The 23,864-nt window shown below is 41.8% G+C and overlaps 1 protein-coding gene across 1 annotated transcript in view; it reads left to right on the top strand.

Annotated features, from left to right (window-relative positions):
* Positions 1-19,219, top strand: part of LOC6620572 (prolactin-releasing peptide receptor) — a 30,203-nt gene extending 10,984 nt beyond the window's left edge. The window contains exons 2-3 of the mRNA XM_002044740.2: positions 1,463-3,487; positions 17,119-19,219. Coding sequence (XP_002044776.1) covers positions 1,679-3,481 — 1,803 coding nt within the window. The 5' untranslated portion in view covers positions 1,463-1,678 and the 3' untranslated portion in view covers positions 3,482-3,487; positions 17,119-19,219. The remainder of the gene's footprint in view (positions 1-1,462; positions 3,488-17,118) is intronic.
* Positions 19,220-23,864: the final 4,645 nt, after the last annotated feature.

Below are 23,864 nucleotides of genomic sequence, written 5' to 3'. Positions count from 1 at the left end.
TAAGTTTTGCCATCTGCAAAATACTCGCCCTTTCGTGTCGACTATATTGACGTTGTTATCTGTGACCCAGGGGCGTTCGGCATGTGTTCATTAAACGCAGGAATTCAATTTGCAGCCTTGTAAAGTACCCCCGAAATTGTCCGGAGTCCGTGATTATCCGGGTTTTCGCCCGAATATTGGACGACCTAACAAACAGGTTTTTGTTGGAGTCGCCAACATGTGCATGTGCACCTGCATGTTGGCCAAAACTTTTCCGGCCCGTTGTTAGATGAATCCAATTAAATTTGCATTTAGTTGCTGTACGTGATCAGAAGCCATCAGCCATCGGCATATTTGCATCGATGGCTTCTGGTTGCTCGCTTGCTTGCCAAAACTTTCGACCTTCGGGGAAGCAATAAAATTGCCAGAACTTCCTGCTATTGAAAACATAAGATTAAATGCCGCCCTCCGCCAGGATGCCAAAAGTACAATGCAGTGTACAATGGAGAGCTTACCAATTGTTTTGGGTATCTGGCAATTACCAATTGTTCCGATTGGTTGCAGCTCCTAATTGCGGGCCATTGTGGAGAGTGGGCTTCTTGGGTAATGGGTGGCTGATAATCTCCATCGACTGCTGGCCAGGATCTGCCCCTAATTGTGGAAGCTTTTCCCAGGGAAAGCCCATATTTTTGTTGAATGCGGCTTAGAAGCCTTAGCTTCAGCTTACTTTATCCTCTAAACAGCACATCAAGCTGTCTTAAAGTATGGAACAGAATGCTCTAGTTACATACTTTTAAACATATTTCTAATTGATTTCAAAGCATATAGTGCTTCTAAATAATTCAAACTAGTTTCTTTGCAAAGAACAGAATCTTTGGGGGAATTAGTATGCAACTCATCTCAGTCTTAAGCTGTCCGAATAGCGGTTGGTGTCAGGGTCTCAAGACTTCATTCTTAATGCCCAGTTAGAGACAGCAACTGTCACATTGGCATTGTTTTTTTTTTATAAACTCAGTGCCCCGAATCTGGAAGCCCAGCTCGAGGCTCGAAGCTGGGAGCTGGGAGCCAAGCAAGCGTGTCCTGACAGCAACCAAAAGTAGAAGCTAGTCGGGGCAACAACTTAATCCCTTTTGGCCAAAAAGCAGACAAACAAAGGGCAGAACTGAAAAAGTGAGAGCAAAGTTTTTGGGGTGGGAACAATGTTGATGGGCGGAATGTGATGTACCAGCGGGGAACTTAGTTTTTAAGTCCGTTTAAGACGAATTCCCTGCTGAAAACTTTGGAATAAGTTGAGTTGAGTTTTACACGGTTGTAAGGCACTTACTATCATCGATTTTATTGACGAACTTCGGAGGGCAATCTCCAATGCCTTGATCTTTAATAGTTTCGGTTAAATGTTATTCTAATGATATTTTAAAACATTTATGTCGAATTGTTTCCCTTTAATCCAACTAAAACTTTCTACATTTGTATGCACTTTCAGAACACAACGGCTCAGTCAATTAGCAATGAGCGGAATATCGCACAAGGCTTTCTAAGCAGCCAAGTGCTTTTTGGCCAGGCCATTCATTGGGTAAGGAGCTCAGTTCCGCCGGCGACGGAAATGGCCGCTTAAGTGGTGCGCATCCGAACCGGAACCACCGGCAGCAAGTCGAGCACACAACCACCACTCAACTCATTAGCCCCGGGAGCCGTTAAGATGGCCAACTTGAGCTGGCTGAGCACCACCACCACCACCTCCTCCTCCATCAGCAGCAGCCAGCTGCCTTTGGTCAGCACAACCAACTGGAGCCTAACTTCGCCGGGAACTACTAGCGCTATCCTGGCGGATGTGGCTGCATCGGATGAGGACAGGAGCGGCGGGATCATTCACAACCAGTTCGTGCAAATCTTCTTCTACGTCCTGTACGCCACGGTCTTTGTCCTGGGAGTCTTCGGAAATGTCCTCGTTTGCTACGTGGTTCTAAGGAATCGGGCCATGCAGACTGTGACCAATATATTCATCACGAATCTGGCCCTGTCGGACATATTGCTCTGCGTCCTGGCGGTGCCATTTACTCCGCTGTACACGTTCATGGGTCGCTGGGCCTTCGGCAGGAGTCTGTGCCATCTGGTGTCCTTTGCCCAGGGATGCAGCATCTACATATCCACGCTGACCCTCACCTCGATTGCCATCGATCGGTATTTCGTTATCATTTACCCCTTCCATCCGCGCATGAAGCTTTCCACCTGCATCGGGATCATAGTGAGCATCTGGGTGATAGCTCTGCTGGCCACCGTTCCCTACGGCATGTACATGAAGATGACCAACGAGCTGGTGAACGGAACGCAGACTGGCAACGAGACCCTGGTGGAGGCCACCCTAATGCTAAACGGAAGCTTTGTGGCCCAGGGATCAGGTTACATCGAGGCACCGGACTCCACCTCGGCCACCCAGGCCTATATGCAGGTGATGACCGCAGGATCAACTGGACCGGAGATGCCCTACGTGCGGGTGTACTGCGAGGAGAACTGGCCATCGGAGCAGTACAGGAAGGTGTTCGGGGCCATCACCACCACTCTGCAGTTTGTGCTGCCCTTCTTCATCATCTCGATTTGCTACGTGTGGATATCGGTGAAGCTGAACCAGCGGGCCAGGGCCAAGCCGGGCTCGAAGTCCTCGAGGCGGGAGGAGGCGGATCGGGATCGCAAGAAGCGCACCAACCGCATGCTCATCGCCATGGTGGCGGTATTCGGACTCAGCTGGCTGCCCATCAATGTGGTCAACATATTCGATGACTTCGATGACAAGTCCAACGAGTGGCGCTTCTACATCCTCTTCTTCTTCGTGGCCCACTCGATTGCCATGAGCTCCACCTGCTACAATCCCTTCCTGTACGCCTGGCTGAACGAGAACTTCCGCAAGGAGTTCAAGCACGTGCTGCCCTGCTTTAATCCCTCGAACAACAACATCATCAACATCACCAGGGGCTATAATCGAAGTGATCGGAACACCTGTGGTCCGCGACTGCACCATGGCAAGGGGGATGGCGGCATGGGCGGCGGCAGTCTGGACGCCGACGACCAGGACGAGAACGGCATCACCCAGGAGACGTGTCTGCCCAAGGAGAAGCTGCTGATTATACCCAGGGAGCCGACCTACGCCAATGGCACGGGTGCCGTGTCGCCAATCCTCAGCGGACGCGGCATTAACGCCGCCCTGGTGCACGGTGGCGACCATCAGATGCACCAGCTGCAGCCGTCACACCATCAACAGGTGGAGCTGACGAGGCGGATCCGCCGGCGGACGGACGAGACGGACGGGGATTACCTGGACTCCGGCGACGAGCAGACCGTGGAGGTGCGCTTCAGCGAGACGCCGTTCGTCAGCACGGATAATACCACCGGGATCAGCATTCTGGAGACGAGTACGAGTCACTGCCAGGACTCGGATGTGAAGGTCGAGCTGGGCGAGGCAATCGGCGCAGGTGGCGGGGCAGAGCTGGGGAGGCGATTCAACTGAGATAGGGTAAGTAACTTGGAGGCAAGGACACTATGTAGCAATAAAAATCAAAGTAGAGAGAATACATTTGTAAGGATGTGTCTGGTTTGCTTCGCTCATCAGTCAAACTAGAATGCCGAATTTCAGTTAACCTTTAATCAAAAAAAACGCTATTTGGTTTTGCCACCCTACTTAAGTCACATGTATGTATACATTGCTTTTTACACCACATTAGTATAAGCTTAATAAATCCCCGTTGAAGGAAACTCGGTCGACAGCAGTTGCATTTATCAATATCACCTAAAAATCCCCATATGCCACATCCTTTCAGTCGAAGGGATGGCGTCCAGCGGATTGCAAGCTCATCGGTTGATTGCGATTGTGCAAGATGGAAAATTGCTTACCGAATCACAGAGAATTTTGACGAAGGACTCATCCCATTTCCTTCGGGACAAGGAACAGCCCATTAGTGGGAGCGAAATCAGAATGCGAGCGCAAGCCTGCATGAATTTCAAATAAAATAAAATGTGCAGTGGAAGCACAACGAACTCGAGCACTTTCCACGCACCCAAACCCGCCTGCCTTTGGAGGCCACAAAGGCCATCATCTGGAAGCAGATTTTCCCAGTGTTTCGGGCCAAAATTTCATTTGTCGAGCTGCAGTCGCTGGGCCAGGCCAGCACACTTACCTGCATAGTACCATTACCCATTACCCATTCCCGTGCCCCGGTGAGCAGTAAATCAACTGCCATGAGTCAGCCAAAAGTTGCTTCCTGTCAGCGCACAAATCTCGACCTCCTGGCGGCGGCCTCCCCCCAAAAAGTTCCGCTCTTCCAGATGGTAATAAAAAGCATGTATTTCGGAGGTTACCAACTGCTGTAACTTGGTTACCAGTGCAACATTTCTGACAGTTCTGATACTCTGCTGAAATTTATGGCGAAAAGTACACGATAATTGCATTTTAAGTAGCTTCAGCTGCAGAGCAAGTGTGTAAGACTTGACAGGATATCAGATTTTAATATATTTTTGGTTCATTCGAATAACACTTATTCAATGGCTGATTTCATGTTATTTATACAAAATATTTAAAATTCCTTAAATTATCAACCATCATTCGGCATTACTTTCCCTGCTGGTTGAATACTATTTAAATTGGTCGGTTTACACAAATATTTTCAAGAGCATAACATCTTCGACATAAGCGGCTTAGAAGGCATGAGAAAATCGTTACGCATAAAGTTTCTGCTTAAAATGGCCAGCCGGAGAACTTTTGAAGTCCGCCGGAGGCTGTGAGTCCGTGACGGATGGCCAAGACTTGGTAATGGATTACAGAAATATGAGAAACGTGCCGACAATAAAGCGACCCTTTACCGTTTTGGCCAACCTCTCGCTCCACCCTCTCATTTTTATCCGGCCAAATTGGACAGGTGCACAACATAAATATAGCTAATATATGTACACACAAATTACCAACTAAACTTGGCCAATATATGCCAAGGAAAAATTACATTATTCGGCCGCCCATTGCCATTTATAATCGTCAAATCTTATGTTATACAGATGTCTAGCCAGAGTGCTTTGAATGGGTCGTAAAGTTTATAAATACATTTAATTCGCCTGAAGGCGAAGAGTTGAAAGGCAAAACAAACAATGATTTTGGAATCGTTTCTGACAAACTTTCACTTGGCAGAAAAAAATATTGCTTTTAGTGTGATTGCGGGCACAATGGATATCTCTCAATATTACGGAAATGGAAGAAGGCAGTGGTAGTAGTTGCATTTAATGCACATATGTGCACTTCTCAGTGGCTTTCCTCAATCTGGGACAGAGCACTCAAAAGTGCCCAGTGAAATACCAACTAGCCAGAGGATGTTCTTGTTTGCATTTGGGTTATGTTTGCGGTGGGTTTTTGAAAGCACAGATGCACAGCGAGACCAGGATGTGGCTGGTGGATGGTGTATGTGGCATAGTGAATAGCGGGTCTGAGGACCTCCGGCTAATGAATTATTCAGGCGGGTCGTTAGCTGGGCACAATCCCACACGGCTCTGCCTAATTACCCCGGACAGTAAATAAGGGGAGCTCCTGCGGCCAGGACTTGTGCGACGGAGTTGGGAGCTGGGAGCTGGAGTGCAAGGATGGGCTAAACCGAATGAATGAGTGAATGGCTGTGGGAATGCCCCGCATATCTCAAATACATCTCTAGGCAAACGGAGACCGACTGTAATCTGCTCAGCGAGATGACTGCATGTCCGACCATCTGCATCATCCATGAGGTTCACTGCTCCGTATTTGGAGCAGTCTGGCCGGACTCACGGCATCCTTTTGTTGGCAAGTGCGAAACTTTTATTTAACTATTTGCACTTATGCACTGGAAAAAATTATAGGTAAGTGCACATCTGCTGCTCTGTGCATTATATTCCAGATTAGATGAATCACTAACGAATAAATATAGGGATAATAGTTAAAGTTAAGTTTAAGAACGGACTAAGCTCCTTCTAATGGCCCATTTTAAATGGAAAAATTTCAATTCCTCAACTGATTTTCTCTCAGTGCAGCTAGCTGCATGTCTGCTAATGGCAAACGGTGGCAAAAAGTTGTCGTGACTTCGATTGAGAACAATGTAAGCCGGACTGCCACTGATAACTGTTGCAAAGTTTCCACACCAAAAGTGCCAGGCACAAAAGTTCTCGCTTTTAGTTAGATCAAATTTGCAGCAATTTGCAACACTCACCGCAATAAGTATTTGGCCCGAACCACACAGATGCAATTGGAATTTTCGGTTTAAGCCACATCGACTGCGAATTGTTAAATGATAGCCAATTTTTCGCTGTTTTTAGCGGTAGGCAAATGTGTTCGTTCAGGACTTAAAATTTCACTATGGTCAATAAATGTTTTCATACGAATAGAAAAGCAAAGCGCAGCAAATTTTGAATATATTTAAATGGCTTCATATTTCTGGCATTTGGAATATTCAACTCTGAATTTAGGACTAGTTTTTGTTTTAGCAAATACTTGCAGGTGTTTTCTCCACATTTTCCAATCGTTAACCTTTTATGCACATTGTTTTATTACCCAATCGAATTTGAATTCGAAAATCCGCATTTGGGTCGAATGGCCCAAATGCATTTGCCACTTTTCCACAGCCCCAATCAATCACACTAAAAGTGCATAATGGTGTTGTAAAATCAAAGAGTCTGATTAAAGCGATACGCAAGCGATACCAAGTTCGTAAATATCGAGAGTTCGGCAAACATGCCACGCCCCCATCCATTTCGGGGGGAGTGCAAGTGTGCCAGTGTGTGTGTGCGTGTGTGCATGTGTGTGAGTACGGATTTAACGGCTACAATAACAAGGACTTTGGCTGCTTATCAGACAGACACCCACACTCCCACGCCCGCAGAGGAATAACATTATTTCAATATGTACTTACACTCGATGCGAAATGTTTTTGGCATTGGCTGGCAATAAAAAAATTATTGCCTGGCATTTACTTGTTCACGCGATCGTCGCAGTCCTCAGTCCACGGATCCGGAATAGGATTGGGAATGGTATCCGGGGGTTTTAGGTGTTTCGGAACATGTGTTCCCTTCGGCAATTCCAAGGGTGGAGTTCTGATACAAAACATATGCAGTGGCTTAGCGGGCTTCTCAATAACCGCTTTAAAGATAAGTTGGCCCAATTGCAGCCTCTTTTTGGTAAGAAAGTATCTTGTATCTGAATTGCAGCTCTATTCCATTAATTTTTTTACTAAGCGAAGACTATCCCTTTTTGCCACGCCACTGGCAGGCAAATAAAGTGTCTTAAGAGCACTTCGGCACTTTGGGATAGGTATATCAAACCGTCTTACGCCGACGCCAACTGGTGAATAAGCCAACTTGAATGACAGACAGATATTCGATGTGGAAATGAACGCATTTAATGAAGTTCCCTCTTCGCCAAAAGGAAGTCTCTAATTGTTGGCTGAATACATGCCAGTTGGCCTCCTTTTCATGTGGTAATCGATAGTGTGGCAGCTGGCTAGCAGATTTACCACAGATTTTCCAATTATCAGAGTGGCTGAGATGAAAAAAATGAATGGAACATTCAAAGAGCCAAAGTTTAATTAAGGAATGATAAACTGAAACTATTAACTGAAACTTAGAGAAGTCTAAAGAGTTCTGGCGAAGCTAATCTATTTTTCAAAAACTTAAATATTAAATTTTCTGAACTGAATTCCCTATCCATATTCAACCAATGCAACTCGCACTTAATTCAAAGTGTTTGGCCAGAAAGCCAGCCATATATGTATGGTCGATTGCTGATGCCCATATGGTCATCGGGTCAAAACAAACAACAAACACGGCCATTAGGGCCCGGCGAGTATCCACAGAAAGAGCCCTGGACTTGGCCAATTAAGCAATTACGCTAACAAGCTTTATTATGTTGGGTAAGCAAGGCTGAAGCCAACAATGGGTAATGGGTGGCCAGGCAAACTGGCCAAGGTGTTGAGCAAACAATTAAAACGGAAAGCGGAAAGGACAGCAGAGGGATGGCATCCGATTCCGGTTCTAGTCTGCGATTCTCGAGTCCTGGAGCCTTGGAGTCTTGGAGCCAAGACCACTTTAAAGTGGGCCAAATTAGGTGCTAAGGACAGCCTGCGGGAAATTTATGAGCTAAAACTTTATTTTTCCTGTTTGCCCATCGGCATAAATTATAGAAAACAAGGGACCTTCCGTCGGACCCCCGAGGTTGTTGCCTGTCCGCAGAGGGAAATGCGAAAAGAAGGAAAACTTTCGACACATTGAAATTGATGGTCATAAATTTTATTGACTTGTTGTCGGGCTGCTCAGCAAAATGTATATATAATGTATATGTAAGGACCTGCTCAGCTCCATCAGCTTGATGCCTCTTTTTATGCGGCAAGCGAATTTGAGGAGGCATCCAGACATGTTGAACTAGGCTTAGTTAAACAGTCCTGCCGTTTAACTCACTCATCCAAAGTGCCCCAGGACAATTACAACTGTTCGGGGTGAGTCTGTGAGTCTTTATATATATATATATATGTATATAAAACCATGTCCGGCACATAGAGTTTCCCGGATGAGGCAGCCGCTGGAATTTCTAGCTGACTTGGCACCCATTCGACTTACACTGCATGGAGCGGGATTGATCAAATTAAAAGATTTCCAATATTCATTTTTCAATTTAAACGCATCGCCTCGTTGAGAAACATGTTTGGCAAAAAAATGCGCAGAAAAATGATTTACTAGAAGAACATTTAGATGAGGGTATAAAATCAACAAGAAGCTGCTTATATTTATTGCTGCCGAACTTTTGAGTGTTTTAGCATTTATTTATATACAATCATTTCTAAGAATTAGTATCAGTTCCTTGAAATCGATGATCGATGATAAGCTAATGAAATTCCCGGAAATCGTTTTAATTTCTCCGAGTGTCCTGTTCATTCCAAGGAAAGTGCGTCAGAGTGTGTGTGATGGCTTAATGTCTGGATGCATTCAGTCTTTGTTATTGATGGAAATTGTCCATAAAAGCGAGCCAAGTTTATGCTCCATTAAATGCCAAAAAAGGCGTTTGCCATGACTTATATGTGAGGAACGTGGCGGACAGTGGTCAGGTTGGACTTAAGCAAGTGGCCCACAGTGTTAGTACGTACATATATATATACGTCTAATTTATGCTTGAAGTTTTCCCTTTGATCCCTGACTCTTTATGGGAATGGGGGAGAAGGACCTCGTCCTGGTCCTGCCCCATCTCCACGATTCGCCCGTGTTGACAGCAGAGCTTAGCGCCACTTAATGTGAGCCAAAGGCAATATTAACTTGACAGTGGCTCATCCAACTGGGAAATCGAGACGGGGTGTGGCTCAGCTCTGGTGGCCTCTGGAGCTGTCTTCATTAGCTACTTTATTAACAGTTAATTAAATTTTGTGTTTAATGATTGGCGAGACAAAAGTCGAGAGGGCGGTTGGGCACTAGAGCTAATATTAAAAATGCTTGCGGCTTGGCATTTATTAAAGTTCCCGAAAATGGCAATTTTGGGCCGAAGGAAACCGGCGTTTCCTAGGCGTTGCCAAACCGGCAATTACAAGTTTAATGAAACGAGAAATGCCTTTTATAATAATTGGCCAAGCACAAATACCCGAACAGTTTGAGCACAAGTAATTTTCGGGATAATGGACCAGGAAATTTGTTTTGCCAGCTGACCCCCTGGTTTTTTGCTATTCTGGCCAAGAATGCCAAGACGCCTGCGTATATGACATGGCCAGAGAATCCCTTTCACAATAACTGAAATCTAATTACACATTCTGCACAGAATTTCTCGCATGCTTCAGGATTCTGGATTGGAATTCACTCTTTCATTCCGCTCGAGGAGGAGTGCGAGTGAAGGACGTATGCCTTTCAAAAGGTTCAAATACATAATTATGCAGCTCAGAGTCTCGAATGTAAACATAAAACCCCAAGCAAAAAAAAAAAGAAAACTGGGAAAACAAAAAGCTGCGGCAAAGTCAGCCAGGCGTGGTAATTGGGTCGGAGTCGTGGAGTTGCCGGGTGGAGAGCTGGAGCAGCCCGAGAAGTACCTTGGAACACCAGCCAACCCGGCTGGTAGAAGTGTCTAGGCGGAGGACTCCACTTGTCAGCAGGTGGCGTTGCCAGGGACTTAAAGGGCGTCAAGGAACAGTTCGCCTGGCTTGAGAGCCTGTCATCAACGAGCCGTGGACTAGGGAATTTTTTCAGCCATTTCTTAATTTATGTGCGAGCGAAGGCAAGCAGAATATGAATGCTAAAAAATAAACAATGTAGACGTGCTTCGGCGAAATGTTTATATTTAAAGAGTTTGTGCTTTAATACCTTCGAGGGGAAAAGCCCAGCGTTTCCTGGAAAAAGTAGTAAAAGCCGCGAAAAACTTTCACGTGAGCGGATAAAAAGGCGTGTGAGAAAAGAAGAAAGTGAAAGGAAAATCCTTCCATGGAAATTACAATAGACCGCTGAAATATTATCATAAATGCGAACACAGATGAGTTTTTCATTCTGTGTGAATACGAGTACGGCGACTTTTTGATGTTCTTTGAAAAGTGCTAAAATAAGCAGAAAGTTATTAAAAACTATTATTCTTGATGGTTGATAAGCACTCACGTGCAGAATTCTTTGAGCCATAAGATGGATTCAGAAAATAATTAAATTGCTGAACATAAGATTTTCTGAGAAAAACATAATTTGTGTTTATCACATTTCGAACATTTTTCCTTTTTTTTTTGCCCAACTCCAGGCTTCAGCTTGTCAGATGGTTATGGTCGAAATTCTGTCTACAAGAGGGGAAAATCCTGACAAATTTCTGCCTCATAATTCATCGTGCACAGGTAGAGAGGGGGAAACCTGCCACAAGGCATACAAATTCCACAAAAAGAAAGGAAAATGTCACCAGAAAAGCTTGGCTTGAAAAAATCTCAGCTTTTCCATCGATTTTCTTGCTTCACCAGTTGGGCTACCGAAAGTGTCTGTTCCTTAGGCCAGTTGAGGGTCATTAGAGAAAATTGTAATTAAAGTCTCTGTCAAAATCAATCATGTTCTAGCAACAAATCACGAAAAAGAAGGTATAGCCGAAATGAAAAGCGACGGGAAAAATCCTGAGCATTAACATTATTTTAATCAAGGGAGCTACACACGCAGAGTTTCTGTGTTCAGATTGGTATCTCAGCCAGACAAACTCCAGCTCCAGTGCCACAAAAAGCAGCGATTTCTCTTGTTCGTTTTTTTTTGGAGACAACATGGAAGCGACCTGCATGTCATTAAGCCACAGGCATCCCCACAAGTGACGGGAAAAATCATCAGTCATTTTCGACGGGCCTTTCCGTCAATGACAATCAGGCTGAGTGGGTCGCGGTATTCGGCTTGCGATCCAAATCAATCGGTGAGCGGAGGACAGTTTGAGCAAAGCCAGCTTTTAAATCAGATATAATGCAGTATGTAAAGGCGGCTTGGAGGCGTGTCTGGCAGCTCTGATGGATTGTCTATCTTAGTAATTAATTAGGAAGTGGTGGGTAGTGGCTGCTCTTGAAACGAGCTTGCACTCTCAAATTAAAACATTATATTTTTAACAAGATTATAATTTTTTATTAAACTGAGATAATATTAAATATTAGAAATCATACAAAAGTCGAATTTTGAATATTGCACCTCATTAAGCTCCCAACCAAATTCGCAATGGATGTTTGTTTACGATGGCATATTATGTACATTACATGTAGATGTGAGTGGTAAAGATCCTTTCCAGTGAATGTACTCTTTATCAGGATCACTCGTCTGTCAGTCTTATCAGTATGAACGCTGTAATCTCTGGAACTATAAAAACTATAAAGTTGAGACTTAACATAAAGATTCTAATGACTCCCAACACGGTCATACTAACCCCCACAAACCGCACGAACCCTTCACGCCCACACTTTGGAAAAAAAGTTTTTAATTTCTTTATTTTATTACATTTCATGCCAACTAGCTGATGGTTACAAAACTCGACTTGTTCCTCTTGTTTAACTGTTAATTTACATTTTGCTACTTTTTACATAATCTTATAAGTTAGTTAGTAAAACATTGTAAAGAGAAGTTTGTAATTTTTATATGATTTTTCCAATATTGTTAAAAAATTAGTTAACGTATGATTGCAAGTGAGTTGCTTTTTTAAATCTTCCTTCTTATATGTAAGGAAATTGGTTAATAGCAGTTGGCTACGCAAATCAACAGTGTAAAGAATATGTAATCAACAGTGTAAAGAATATGTACTAATACTTAACATTTTACATAGAACAATCCGCTTCGACAAGCTCAAAATAACTTCTTATCGAAAGAACTTATTTATTTTATTGTTTCTGCTGTTTGCTTAACTTGATTTCTTTATTTTTTCCGCATCCCAACAAGATTTCCTTTTCGTTTGGATACGCGTGTCCGACAGCCACAACAACTACCACCCTACGTGCCTGGCATATCAATAATATGCATATAAATTAAAGAAAGCGATGGCCGTTTGACAATTTCCAACCAGCTTAACTTATGTATTATTGAAGCGACGAAAGTGAATTAAAATTAAATTTTCCGTTTATTTCCCCGCGCGTGTATTATAGTACCCACTCTTCCCCGAAGACCGCCGCAGGCAAATTACTTTTATAAACTCTCTGACAAACCACATCCCGCCGAAGTCCTTCGAAATTCGCTTGGGAGACCGCAATGGGTATTGTGTGAGGGGAAAAATATTTGAAAAATTTAATTTCGTCTAAAATGTCTAAGAGAAGACAAAAAATAATGGGAGAAGAGCTTACTCACTTTAAGTTGCTGGCCCCGCTTATTGCTTTCATAATATTGTTTAAGCTCAAGTTAATATTTTGAATAATGCCACATCGTTTGAGCGTCTAAGTGAGTCCCCTGGTCGCTGGATATTTATGACTTCAGATATATCAGCGCCAGCAGCAGTCACAGGGCACAGAACACAGAACTTAGTGGCCCGAAGAAAACCGTTGCACTCTTTTCAGCGCCCTCGAAATGGGTCGCCATTTCTCTTAGCCTTAAGTCTCGCCTTTTGGCCATTATTGTGTAGTAGTAGTGGGGCCCGAATAATCTGAAAACAAGTTGCCAAATCAGGGTCACAAATGGATGTTTGACAACTTTGTTGGCGGAAAAATAGAAGGGGTTCTTTTCAGTTAGGAAGTCAGCTTAGGATATGCCTCAAAAACAACTGTGTAAATGAAATCCCATGCCCCAAAAGAATATTAATCTCCCAATTCATCACATAGTCCGTTGGCACTTAATATTCAAAAATACATTTTAAGCGCGATTACCCCGAAATAGAATCATATTTAAAGTGCATTGCGCTAGGTGGGGCATATTTGAGTAAGCGGATGGCTCAAGAGCTCAGACCTCACTTAACCCCGTCGACTTGAGGACTTGGCATAAGGTCACTGTCCATGGCCCCGACTAAGCAGAATTTCCAGGCAGATTTGCATGGACCTAGCCAGTATTGAACTCTGTCGACCCGGAAAACGGAGCTCCCTTCCTGACGGCAGTAAATATTTGCACGAGGACTGTCCACACACATACAGTGGCTTGAACAGCCTTGGAATCCTTTTATCGGCGTTCAGCCTTACCACCCACTCGTGGGGTGGGTTGGTAGGTGAAGAAGCTGCTCTTTTTTTTCGGCCCACTCTCGCAATGTAAATCTATTTTAATGTATGCAGCAATTAAAAATACATCAGTTTACTTTCGGGCGCCTTTGACAGCATCCACTTCCTGCGCCTTCGTCCTTCGTCCTGTCATTTAATGCGCCATTTTGGGCTCATTAAATTTCATAGCGTTAAATGTTCCCATGTTCCATGCATACATTGAGTAATTTTTTGTAATATTCAAGCCGGCATGCCTTTCTCTCGGCATGATTCAAAGCACCCAGTGAAGGAATTGAAGTGCCGTGATGGCTCAACTCAGCCATTAAACGGTGATGTCAGTGCGACACCTTCATTTACATAAAGACCAACACGTGTCGGCGACTGTCATTGAACTGTCATCCGATCCCGTTACGAGTCCCTTCCCCAGTTTTCTCTCCTCCATCTCGTTCACTTCCTGTTTTGCCTAATTACGCCCTGTGGAAAATTCATTAAATGCCCCGACACCCCAATCAGTCGTCTGTCTACACTGTCTAACTCGGCTTAATTTAGTCCGCATCGCAATTCATTAAAAAGAACATCCTTCTCGGCGAGAGCTGTTGAGCCGAGGTCCTTGGAATCCGTGTAGTTGTCTGGCTGTGGGCATCCTCTGGCATCCTCTCCTCTCCAACTCGACATATGTTCCCAGGACCACAGAGATTGTTTGCCTCGCCATCTAATTGCGGCCAACTTAAAATCCACTCCAGTCATGAGCGCTCCTAAAGGACAATTGCATGTGGCTGACATTTCAAGATGTGAGCAATACGAGTTACAAGTGCTCAGGTGCTGTCAATCAGTCAGTCCAAATCGGAACTGGAAAATTAAATAAATATTGCAATGTATTAAATAAATGATCAGCTTTTCACCAATAAACTTAATAATAAGCCCTGCTTATGAAATAAATATGCCACACTATACATTCAATTTTCTACTGCACAGAAAATAATGAAAAAAACAGCAACTTTAGTCCATCAAAATTAAACATTTTCTGCACTTGCACTTCCTTGTTCGTTATTGATTTTTTTATTGCTTTGTTTTGCTAAACATTTTATTGCCATTTCTTATTTGTTTTCCTGAGAGAACTTCCAGAAACTAGGCTACGAAACACAGCACGGAAAAGCCATCCCAAGACCAATAAGAACAATAGCAAAGCATAAAAGAAACTTTTGTTTTTTGGGGACACATTTCGGGAGCATCGATGGGAATGGGAAACAAGCGCAAAAGTACAATCATTAAAATTAATTACACAAACATTAATGTGCCGCTGGCAATTAGGGTCCCAAACCGACAGAGGTAAATTTTTGCTTGCCAGAGATTCTACAATTTCCACCCACTTCCTGTCAAGGACTCCGATTGGCAGACCACAGCCAAGTAATTTCTTCACGCACCCGAAACACCGAAAGAAAAAACGCATTTTAAATAAATCATATTTTAGTTATTAATTATGAGCCATTTCTCTTTCAATTCTAGTTGAATATATCATAAATAATGGTCGAAATTGAATGAATAAAGAACATTTTAGTACTTAAAGTGGTATTAAATTCTCGCAGTGTATCACGTCCACAAGGATCCCCGCAAAACACACACAATCACAGTCGACAATAATGAATACTTAATAAGACGGCGTTCGAGGCGGTCGGACTTTCAGTTCCAGCTGAGGACAAACAAAGGCCAAAGACCATGGCTAAGGCTGCCGGCCAAGTTTACCTTTGTTTGGACCACCTGTCCACCTCCAGCTGCCGTCCATGGGTCTTGCTCCTGGTCCTCGTCCTGGTCCTTGTTCATTGTCCTGCTTTTCGCCTCCTTTGTTACTTTTCCCCTTGCTAGGCGGCAAATTTTATTTCAATTATCAACACCCAAGCGAACGGCATTTAGCATTCAAGTTGATTTAATTTGTCAGCAAAAACGTGTCGCTTGAACTCGAAAGCCAGCTGCGATTTTTCTGTGCACTTTCACTTTCACTTTACATTAAAGGAAAATCTTTGCTTCGAAGTGAATTCAAAAGATAGTTGAAAGCCATTCATAACTGTGATTGATTTTCCATTATATTAAAGTTAAATGAATAGAATCTGTGTGTAACTTAATAGTTTAAAAATCACTTTAAAAAGCATGCGCCAAGGTATTAAAATGAGACTTTGTTTATCTCAGCTAATATTTTAATATTATTCCCTGTATCCCGTGGCCCCAAAATATATATAATATATATATATATAAATATATATACACTAAAATATATTTGACAAATTTAGAGCCCTGCCAAATTCACATTTGAAATTAATGACAATCCCAGCACGAAACATCCGCCGGATTTCCATCGAAAGTGTGCGTAGTCGACCGCAGTTTGAACATCATTTTTGTGGAACTTTACTCAGAATTGATCTTACAGTTTTAATTAAAATGTACAATAGTGTTCTTTAGCCGAAGTCAAAAGCCAATTTATTAAGTATGCGTGGTACAAATAAATATACGTAGCAGAGAACTGCAAGGTTGGCATTTTTTGGCTTTGCGGGTGCCACTCACCACTCACAGCGCGGGTACTTACAAACACCCAGTCAAAATCTGCATGAGCAGGCAAGCACTAAGGAACTAAAGCAAGCAAGTAGAGTGTCAAAAAACACCCGGGTGCCTAGACACCCAGTTCTTTGATTTGCAGCAGGTTTTTCGTAGAATAATGTCCAGCAAAACCAGTGTTAATTGTGTGAATTTGAATGTAATTTAAATTCAGAACACTAGCCAACAGACAGATACACTATAATTGAATTGCTTAAATAATAAAGGCGGTATTAAGGTCACTCGATATAGCAACCACAACACGGAGTCTGGGTCTCAAATATTCACTACCGCCTGCAATCCGATGCTCCTTTAATTAGGCAGACTACTGGAGCCTGATGATGGGTATCCAGGCATATGGCCATAATATTATTTCAATACTGGGAATTTTCTGTTTGTTTACTAGAGTAAATTCAGCACGGTGTTAAGGGTCTAAACAGCTGATTTAGATTTAATGTATGATGTACTTAGTAAGCACTACTTACTGAGGCAATTAGGCAGTTTGCACTATTATTAATGTTCAATTTCATGTGATTTGCCCAACACGTGCAATGCCTCCTGTTGTTATCATTAAAGCGAAATACTCTGTGTGAGCCCTGAATTTCAATATTGGGCTCATTGAAAGGCGATTTGCGATTTGTAGACGCAAGATGGCAAACAAATTGGCATAAGCCGCTTGCTAGTGAAGAGGTATTACGTCTTCTTGGGGCTTTTGGTGAACGTGGGCGACATGTGCATGTCACAATGTGGGCGGTCTTATTTTGTGTGTGGTGTGTGGTATTAATAAATCATTAAACTGAGAATTCCCTGTAAAAAAAGCTAACTACACACAAGAACATATGTACATATTTCTGCAAGTCAATCAATCTGCCAGCGCCGAAAGCAATCTAAACTTCGTTCTCATTTGTGTTTTTCTATTTTACAGATTTTCGAAACGCATTTCTAAGCAACCGACGTGGACGGACTCTTATTGAATTGTGCCAGTAATTCAAGCCAAAATAATGCAGGGAAACGCCAGCTGGAATTCGGATGTCCTTTTGTAACCGCACTCAACATGGATGGGCAGAAAAATGCTGATAAATGGCAAATCAAGTGACAACGATGCCGAAAGGGAGGTTGTCTAGCAATTGGCTGAAACAGCTACACAAGTCATTGATATCAGTTGAGTGTACATATAGTATATATACATATATATTTTATGGATGGTGTATGTGGTGTGTAAGTGGGTGTGCTAATGGAGTGTGCCGAGGGCAGAACTGCCGCTTTATACTGCTATTTTTTGTCGAATTTTCCGCCGCCATTCAAGTCGCGACAATTGCCGGGCCATTTCGCATATTTACAATGCCTCGCAGGGTGATTCCAACTCCAAATCCTCCGAAGAACAGTTTGCCTTTGTCGCTTTCAATTTGTACCTACTCGCAACAACTGCCAGACGACACTTGTCGTTTTGGCGTTTTTGGCTTTCGCCAGTCGCACGGAATTAAATTTCAGGCGAGCTCTTTTCATCCCCAATTGTGCGGAAATATGTCAGCTACAACTCGTTTTTCTGGGCAAGAACAATAATTTGACCGACTTGGAAATGAAAACATTCCCACGGCCGATGGAGCTCTATAAAGAATAAAAAGCTGACATTGATGAGATTTGCACCGCGTCGTTGAATTTACGAGTTTTAAACTTGACTGACAGTTGGCATCGGCCAAAATTGAAACGGAAATTGAACTGGAAACGAATTAAATCCTATCCCTTAATGCACAATTTGTCACAGAAACCAAAGAAAGATTAACCATATTTTGGGATTCACCTTTAAATTTCCATGCGTGGCATTTTCCTATATATTCCGCAATAATTTACCACTTTTCTATCAAATTCCGGCGATTTTAGTGGGGCTATATCCGAAAATAAAGGCATCAGGAGTGACTAAACTAACTTTAAATGTTTTATCACGAAATAAATCGTAGCAAATAAAATGTGTCAGGTCTAAGACAGCCATTCACTTAATTTTAAGCTGCTGGACATGCTTGTAAAGTATTTCAGAGCTTAGGTAAAAACTAAAAGAATTATAGTTAATACATATATGTGTAGATATTAAAATTAAAACGTAAGATTACCGACTACCGACTAAGCGCATCAAATGCTAGAAGTAAAGGGAGTATGAATATGAGTTGTCAAAAACATGGAGATACAAAACCGAAAGTACGCAAAGTTGTGCTGACCATGAGCCCCGCTTTTGAAAGCTTAAGTCTGGCTTTCAAAAACAAGTCACATGATTTGGTGTACTTTTGGTTGTTTCCGCTTTGACCACATGTTTCTGCTGCGTATACGTAATTATAGTTAATGTTAGTCATCGTTTAAATAAGCTAAGTTAACTGATAGGAATGTTTCGGAATACTCACTAATTGTTCGATAAGCTAAAGTTCATTTAAACTGACATTCAAGCACGAAAGGGTCTCATGAAATGAATAGGAATTTTCTATATATCCAATAGTGTAACGAAATTTGATGAGTTATTAGCTACAATTAAATGTTGGCTGTTGTATCAATGTATTATGAACGAGTAAGATAAGTCATGGAAACTTCGAAGGGCATTTTAATAGACAAGGAACAAGTTATTATATCCGCAGGCTTAAGCAAATATTATAAATATTTTAAGCGAGATCATACAACTTAGTATTACGAAAAGTGCAACTCAGCTTAAGCTAGTACTTAAGACATTTTAAAATGCGTTTTAAGCTAAGAAGGAAAACACTTGAGTTATTTGATGTGAGTACGAATATCTTTAGCTAAATGTTGTTAATTCAACACCCACTAGTTAAGGGTTGTGTTTGTAGAACGTAAAGGTTAAACAAGAAACAGTACACAATTGGAAATAAATTTAAAATGGCATGTTAAAATCGCATAATTGTAATAACAATGAGACACAGCTGAGTATTAATCCTAAAGTAAAAAAAAACTATACTTGTAGCCGAAAAAGATGTTTTAAAATACGGATTACCGACACACGAATAAATAATGGATGTTGAAGCAAATGGAGTGCCTGTTTAAATGAATGGGGGTCTGAATACCATCTTAAAGTATCTCCATCTGCATATAGTACGAGTAAACTAATCCCCGAGGAATGCGGACTGTTCCATCCTCTCAGAATGTGACAAAGTTGAATGTTCTGCTGGCGTGCTTTGATCAAATAAACAAACAAATGACAAACTGGGAGAAATGTGCAGACAGGCGATTTGTCACTAGGTAATTTATGTACCCAGTATCCCTCAACTGGGTCAACAGGACGAAGAATCCCACCCCGCAGGTCACTGCATCAAGGACGACAAGGTGTGTTCGTTCCTGGGGTTCAATTAAAACGCTGGCATGCGAAAAGTTTGACGTTGAAGTTCATAACCGGATCGAACAATGCAGAAAACTTTGTTCCGCCTCGAATGAAAGTTATGTCCTTGCAAGTTATTTCCAATATCCTTGCGAACTGGCTTGGATTGCTATGTAACTGTTCCGAGATCTGTAATTTACTTATATGAGCACCTAAGTGGATAGCGAAAGCCACATCCAGTTGTTTATCAATTAGAGCCCTTTGCCAGGAAGCCTTTAAATTAGTAACACCATAATTCCCTATGAGTTGTAATTCGAAAAGCAAACTCATTGACAGCCATTTACGCTTTAATTTCCATTATGGCCCTTAGCTTGCGCATTTATTGCGCAATTATCAACTGAAAGGTCCTTTGATTTTTATGATTACAGTTCGGCATTTGCACTTAAAGCCTTGGTTAACCAATATTACCATGGCAACACGATAATTTCGCAAATATGGCCAATGGTTGGGCGGTTGGGCAATTGAAATTATGATAAATCAAGGGCTGATGGACGACGATACTTACTGGGCAAACTTGTTTGCACAGCTAACCAAATTATTCGCCATGACGCTGCTTAACAACTGTGTGTAAAATTATAATAAATTGAATTAAGCATAAGCATTCAAATTTATGTTGCTATCAAGCTAGTTCGATTTGAACTCAGTTCGATTTGAACTCAGTTCGATTCGGATTGTGGTCTGAGCTACTGCGGATACATTTCCTGACATCTCTCACGAGAACCCATTTCAAAATAGCTTTTAAGGATGAAAACTAATAAACTGTCCCGAGCAGAGCACTTCATCAAGCCGGAGGGTCCTGTCAACTTGTGCTTACCTGGCCTGAAATTTAATCGTTACGAATGTGCGGTCGTAAGTCATAGTCCTGCGACTCTGAGTCCTGAGTCCAAGGACCCCCGGGCGGCGGCATTGAGTTAAGTGACATTATTTGGTTACCCAGACGAAGGAAAATATACATATATATGGCCCATGAAGAAACCATTTTTTTTTTTAAATTTACATTTGCTTTCCTTCCCAGAGATGCATCAAATAATTAGAAAATTGAAATGATTCCCTTTACTGAACTGTCTGCAAATCTTAACTTAAAAATACTACAAAATCACTTTGTTTAACCTGTTGTACAAAATACATAAATTGTCAAAAGGATTTATTTCACACCATATTAAAATGGAATTTCCACTCGCACAAGAACTTTTGGAAACTAGTTTTTTGAAAATCCTCTTATTTGCACCTGTGCGCCAGCATTTCAGCCACATAAATTGTCATTATAGCGAATAAGGAACAGCAAATCTGTTATTTGCTGTTCACTGGTTTCGAGACTGTCTGTTCGGTTTTTTTGTTTTTTGTGATGGTCAAGTCCTGGAAACTATTTTTGTGGCTCTGGCCACTGGCAGCAAAAGTTATTTGTTGTGGGTTTCTTTGCCATTCTTCCTCACTGCAATAAAATTGTTGTGTGACATGGATTGTATGGAACTAAACGTTGAACGTGGGCAGGAACAACGAAATGCAGGACGATAAAGCAAATGATACGTCAGACGAGAGTAGTTTACAAATTGCTGTTTTATGGCAAAATGAGTATGATGAAGTAGCCAACTAGTTAGCCGTCACAAGGAGCACAGCTACTGAACTGGCTTAAATGGAGTCCTCGAAGTGCTCGAGTGGCAAAGAGAGCGAAACTTAAGACAAAGTCCCTCGGGTGCGAAAAAGTTCAATAGAGTGAAACCAGAAAGCAAATAAATTCAATTAAAATTGAACGACACTCTGACACATGTAAGCAGGAACTGCCACGAGTATCCTCGTCTAGGCAAAGAAGAGGTCCTGGCAACCACTTTAGCAACACATTCCGACCTCGGAAAACAACAGGAACAACTCGCTGAGCCCCGAAAGTTTCCTTTGTCACTGTGTCTGTGGGTTTTTCCAAAACTTTCGGCGTGAAATGTGTCAATCAAAAGCAACAGCTCAAAACAACAGAACTTGCGCCAAGTCAAACAGTCGAGTTCGGCGGCTTCCTCTCGGAACAAATTATATAATCAGCGAAATTTAAGAAAAGTTACGGGTCGGATGAATTTCGAAGTTTCCCGATTAATTATTAAAAACGAAAAGAGGGTACAGGCTGGTACATAAGTTATATTATTATCTTATTTATAATTTAATATAATAATAGGATGATACAATTATTATAAAATTTTTTTATTAAATTGCTTTATTCACCTTATTAGTTTTTTTTTTAATCGTTACTCGTAAAGTAAAAGGGTATACCAGATTCTTTGAAAAGTATGTAATAGGCAAAAGGACGCATTTCCGACCATATAAAGTATATATATTCTTGATCAGGATCAATGCCGAGATCTCAGGAACTATTAAAGCTAGAAATCTGAGATTCAGCATATCTATCGCCAATATCTATCGATATCCCAGAAAAATGATGATTTCATACTAGCTGAGAAACGGGTATCTGATAGTCAGGGAACTCGACTATAGCACTCTCTCTCTCTCTTTCTTTAATTTTGGTATGTCTAAACAAATGTTTAATTTCATTTAAAATTATTCTTACCTTTGGATTTTTTTATTTTCTACTATAAATAATCCATTTCTCGTTTTTTGCTAACCAATACTGTCTATAGAATGCTTCCTAGTGGCCATAAAGAAAATGATTTTTCAAACTAAATAAATTTAATAATATTAAGACTAAGTGCCAGATGTCCATTGTACCCATATGCAAACCAGGGACATGCATGGAAAATAGCATTTCATTAAAAAGGAGCAAGGATGTTTGCTGCAGGAAACGCTGGTAATAAGTAGCTGAAGTAGTTACAAAGTAATTCAGCTGAACTTTCATGTGCAGCGAACTTTCAAGCCAATTGCCGACGCCTTGAGGAAATGTAACTGCCTTGCCAGGATGGCTGGAAAAACCTAATGAAATTGTCTCCGGCACGGTTTGCAAAACACTCGCCCAACAAATGGCAAATTAAGTTTGGGAAACGGTTTCCACTTACGGACATGGCAGGTTGTTCCAGCTACCACTCCTATTGCTCCTATCCTGCTACCAAACCGTGGGGAAAGTGGGGAAAGCCAGCCAAATGGCTGACAAGTGCACGCCAGTCGAGCCAGTTGACTGCTCAGATGCAGCCGACCCAGAGCTCGGGATCGGGATCTGTTTTGTCCGGGCTGAGTCCTAGGACGGGATTTCAGGTTCTGGCATTCCCAAATGGCTTTCAACTAGTTAAACTGGCAGATACAGCCACCAGTCCGACCTTTTAAAAGTCGCAATGGAAGCCTCAGATTTTTACTGTGTGTGCTGCCCGAAAAGTGTGCGAAAAACTTCATCCGCAATTGAATTAAATACTTTGACTTACTGATTCCTCTTTTGGTTTTGTAAGATGTAGTAGAGTTTTCCAGAGAATAAATGCACACTTACCAAAGATAGTATAATATAATTTTGTAAAGTATATATGACCATACAAGCGCTTACTTTAAAGGTAAGCTCCATTTTCGCAGACAATTAACTAATAGTTTATGGTCACTGCTTTAACCACAGAGAAGTTACACACATTCTAATGCTTAAACTGCGAAATGCATTAGCAAATTAAATGGCTAGCAAGTGGAAAAAGTTTGCAGAAGTGCAAGGACAACATAATAACTTCTGCTTTAGAAAAATAACTCTTGAGAGCTGGATAAGGCTTGAACAACTTTAAGTTACCCTGTAATTTGGTTAACCAATTTAAATATGTTTACAGAAATTAGGTTCCCCAACTTATTTTTCAAATATTTATTTTATTTTACGAGGAAATAATACTTGCCATTGCTTTGTAGGTACTTTTTAAAGCAAATAACGTATTTTTAGATAATAAAATATATGTCATTTTATATCATGGCAATATCACAAAAGTTGTGAACGTTCGCCCGTCGAGAGTATTGACACAAAGTGCTCACAGGAAGCGCATTCAGCAGAATCGCCAGGGAAAAATGCCCTTACGTGGAGTCCTTGCCCGAACCCACAGCTCTCACAACTCTCCCAGATTTTCCCATTTCCCCATTTTCCCATTTCCCCTTTTTCCTCCTGCTGGCCGGCAGTTTGTTTGCATTCGCAGTATCTAATGACTTTTGGCTGGAGGCTGCTGTGTTTGTGTCTGTGTCAAGGGAACAAAGAGTTCCAGCACTTAAGTGCAATGCAATGACTGTCCCCAAAAGGGCGAGACAAACAGCACAAAAAACAGGATATTCATTCTCATTTTTGAAGCATATTAAAGTGAAGGGATCTTTTATTAAGATTTTTATTTGGAAAAATGTATATTCTATTA

The sequence above is a fragment of the Drosophila sechellia genome, chromosome 3L, assembly GCF_004382195.2.
Source record: "Drosophila sechellia strain sech25 chromosome 3L, ASM438219v1, whole genome shotgun sequence".
NCBI lineage: Eukaryota > Metazoa > Arthropoda > Insecta > Diptera > Drosophilidae > Drosophila > Drosophila sechellia.
This window is presented reverse-complemented; position numbering and strand designations above follow the sequence as displayed.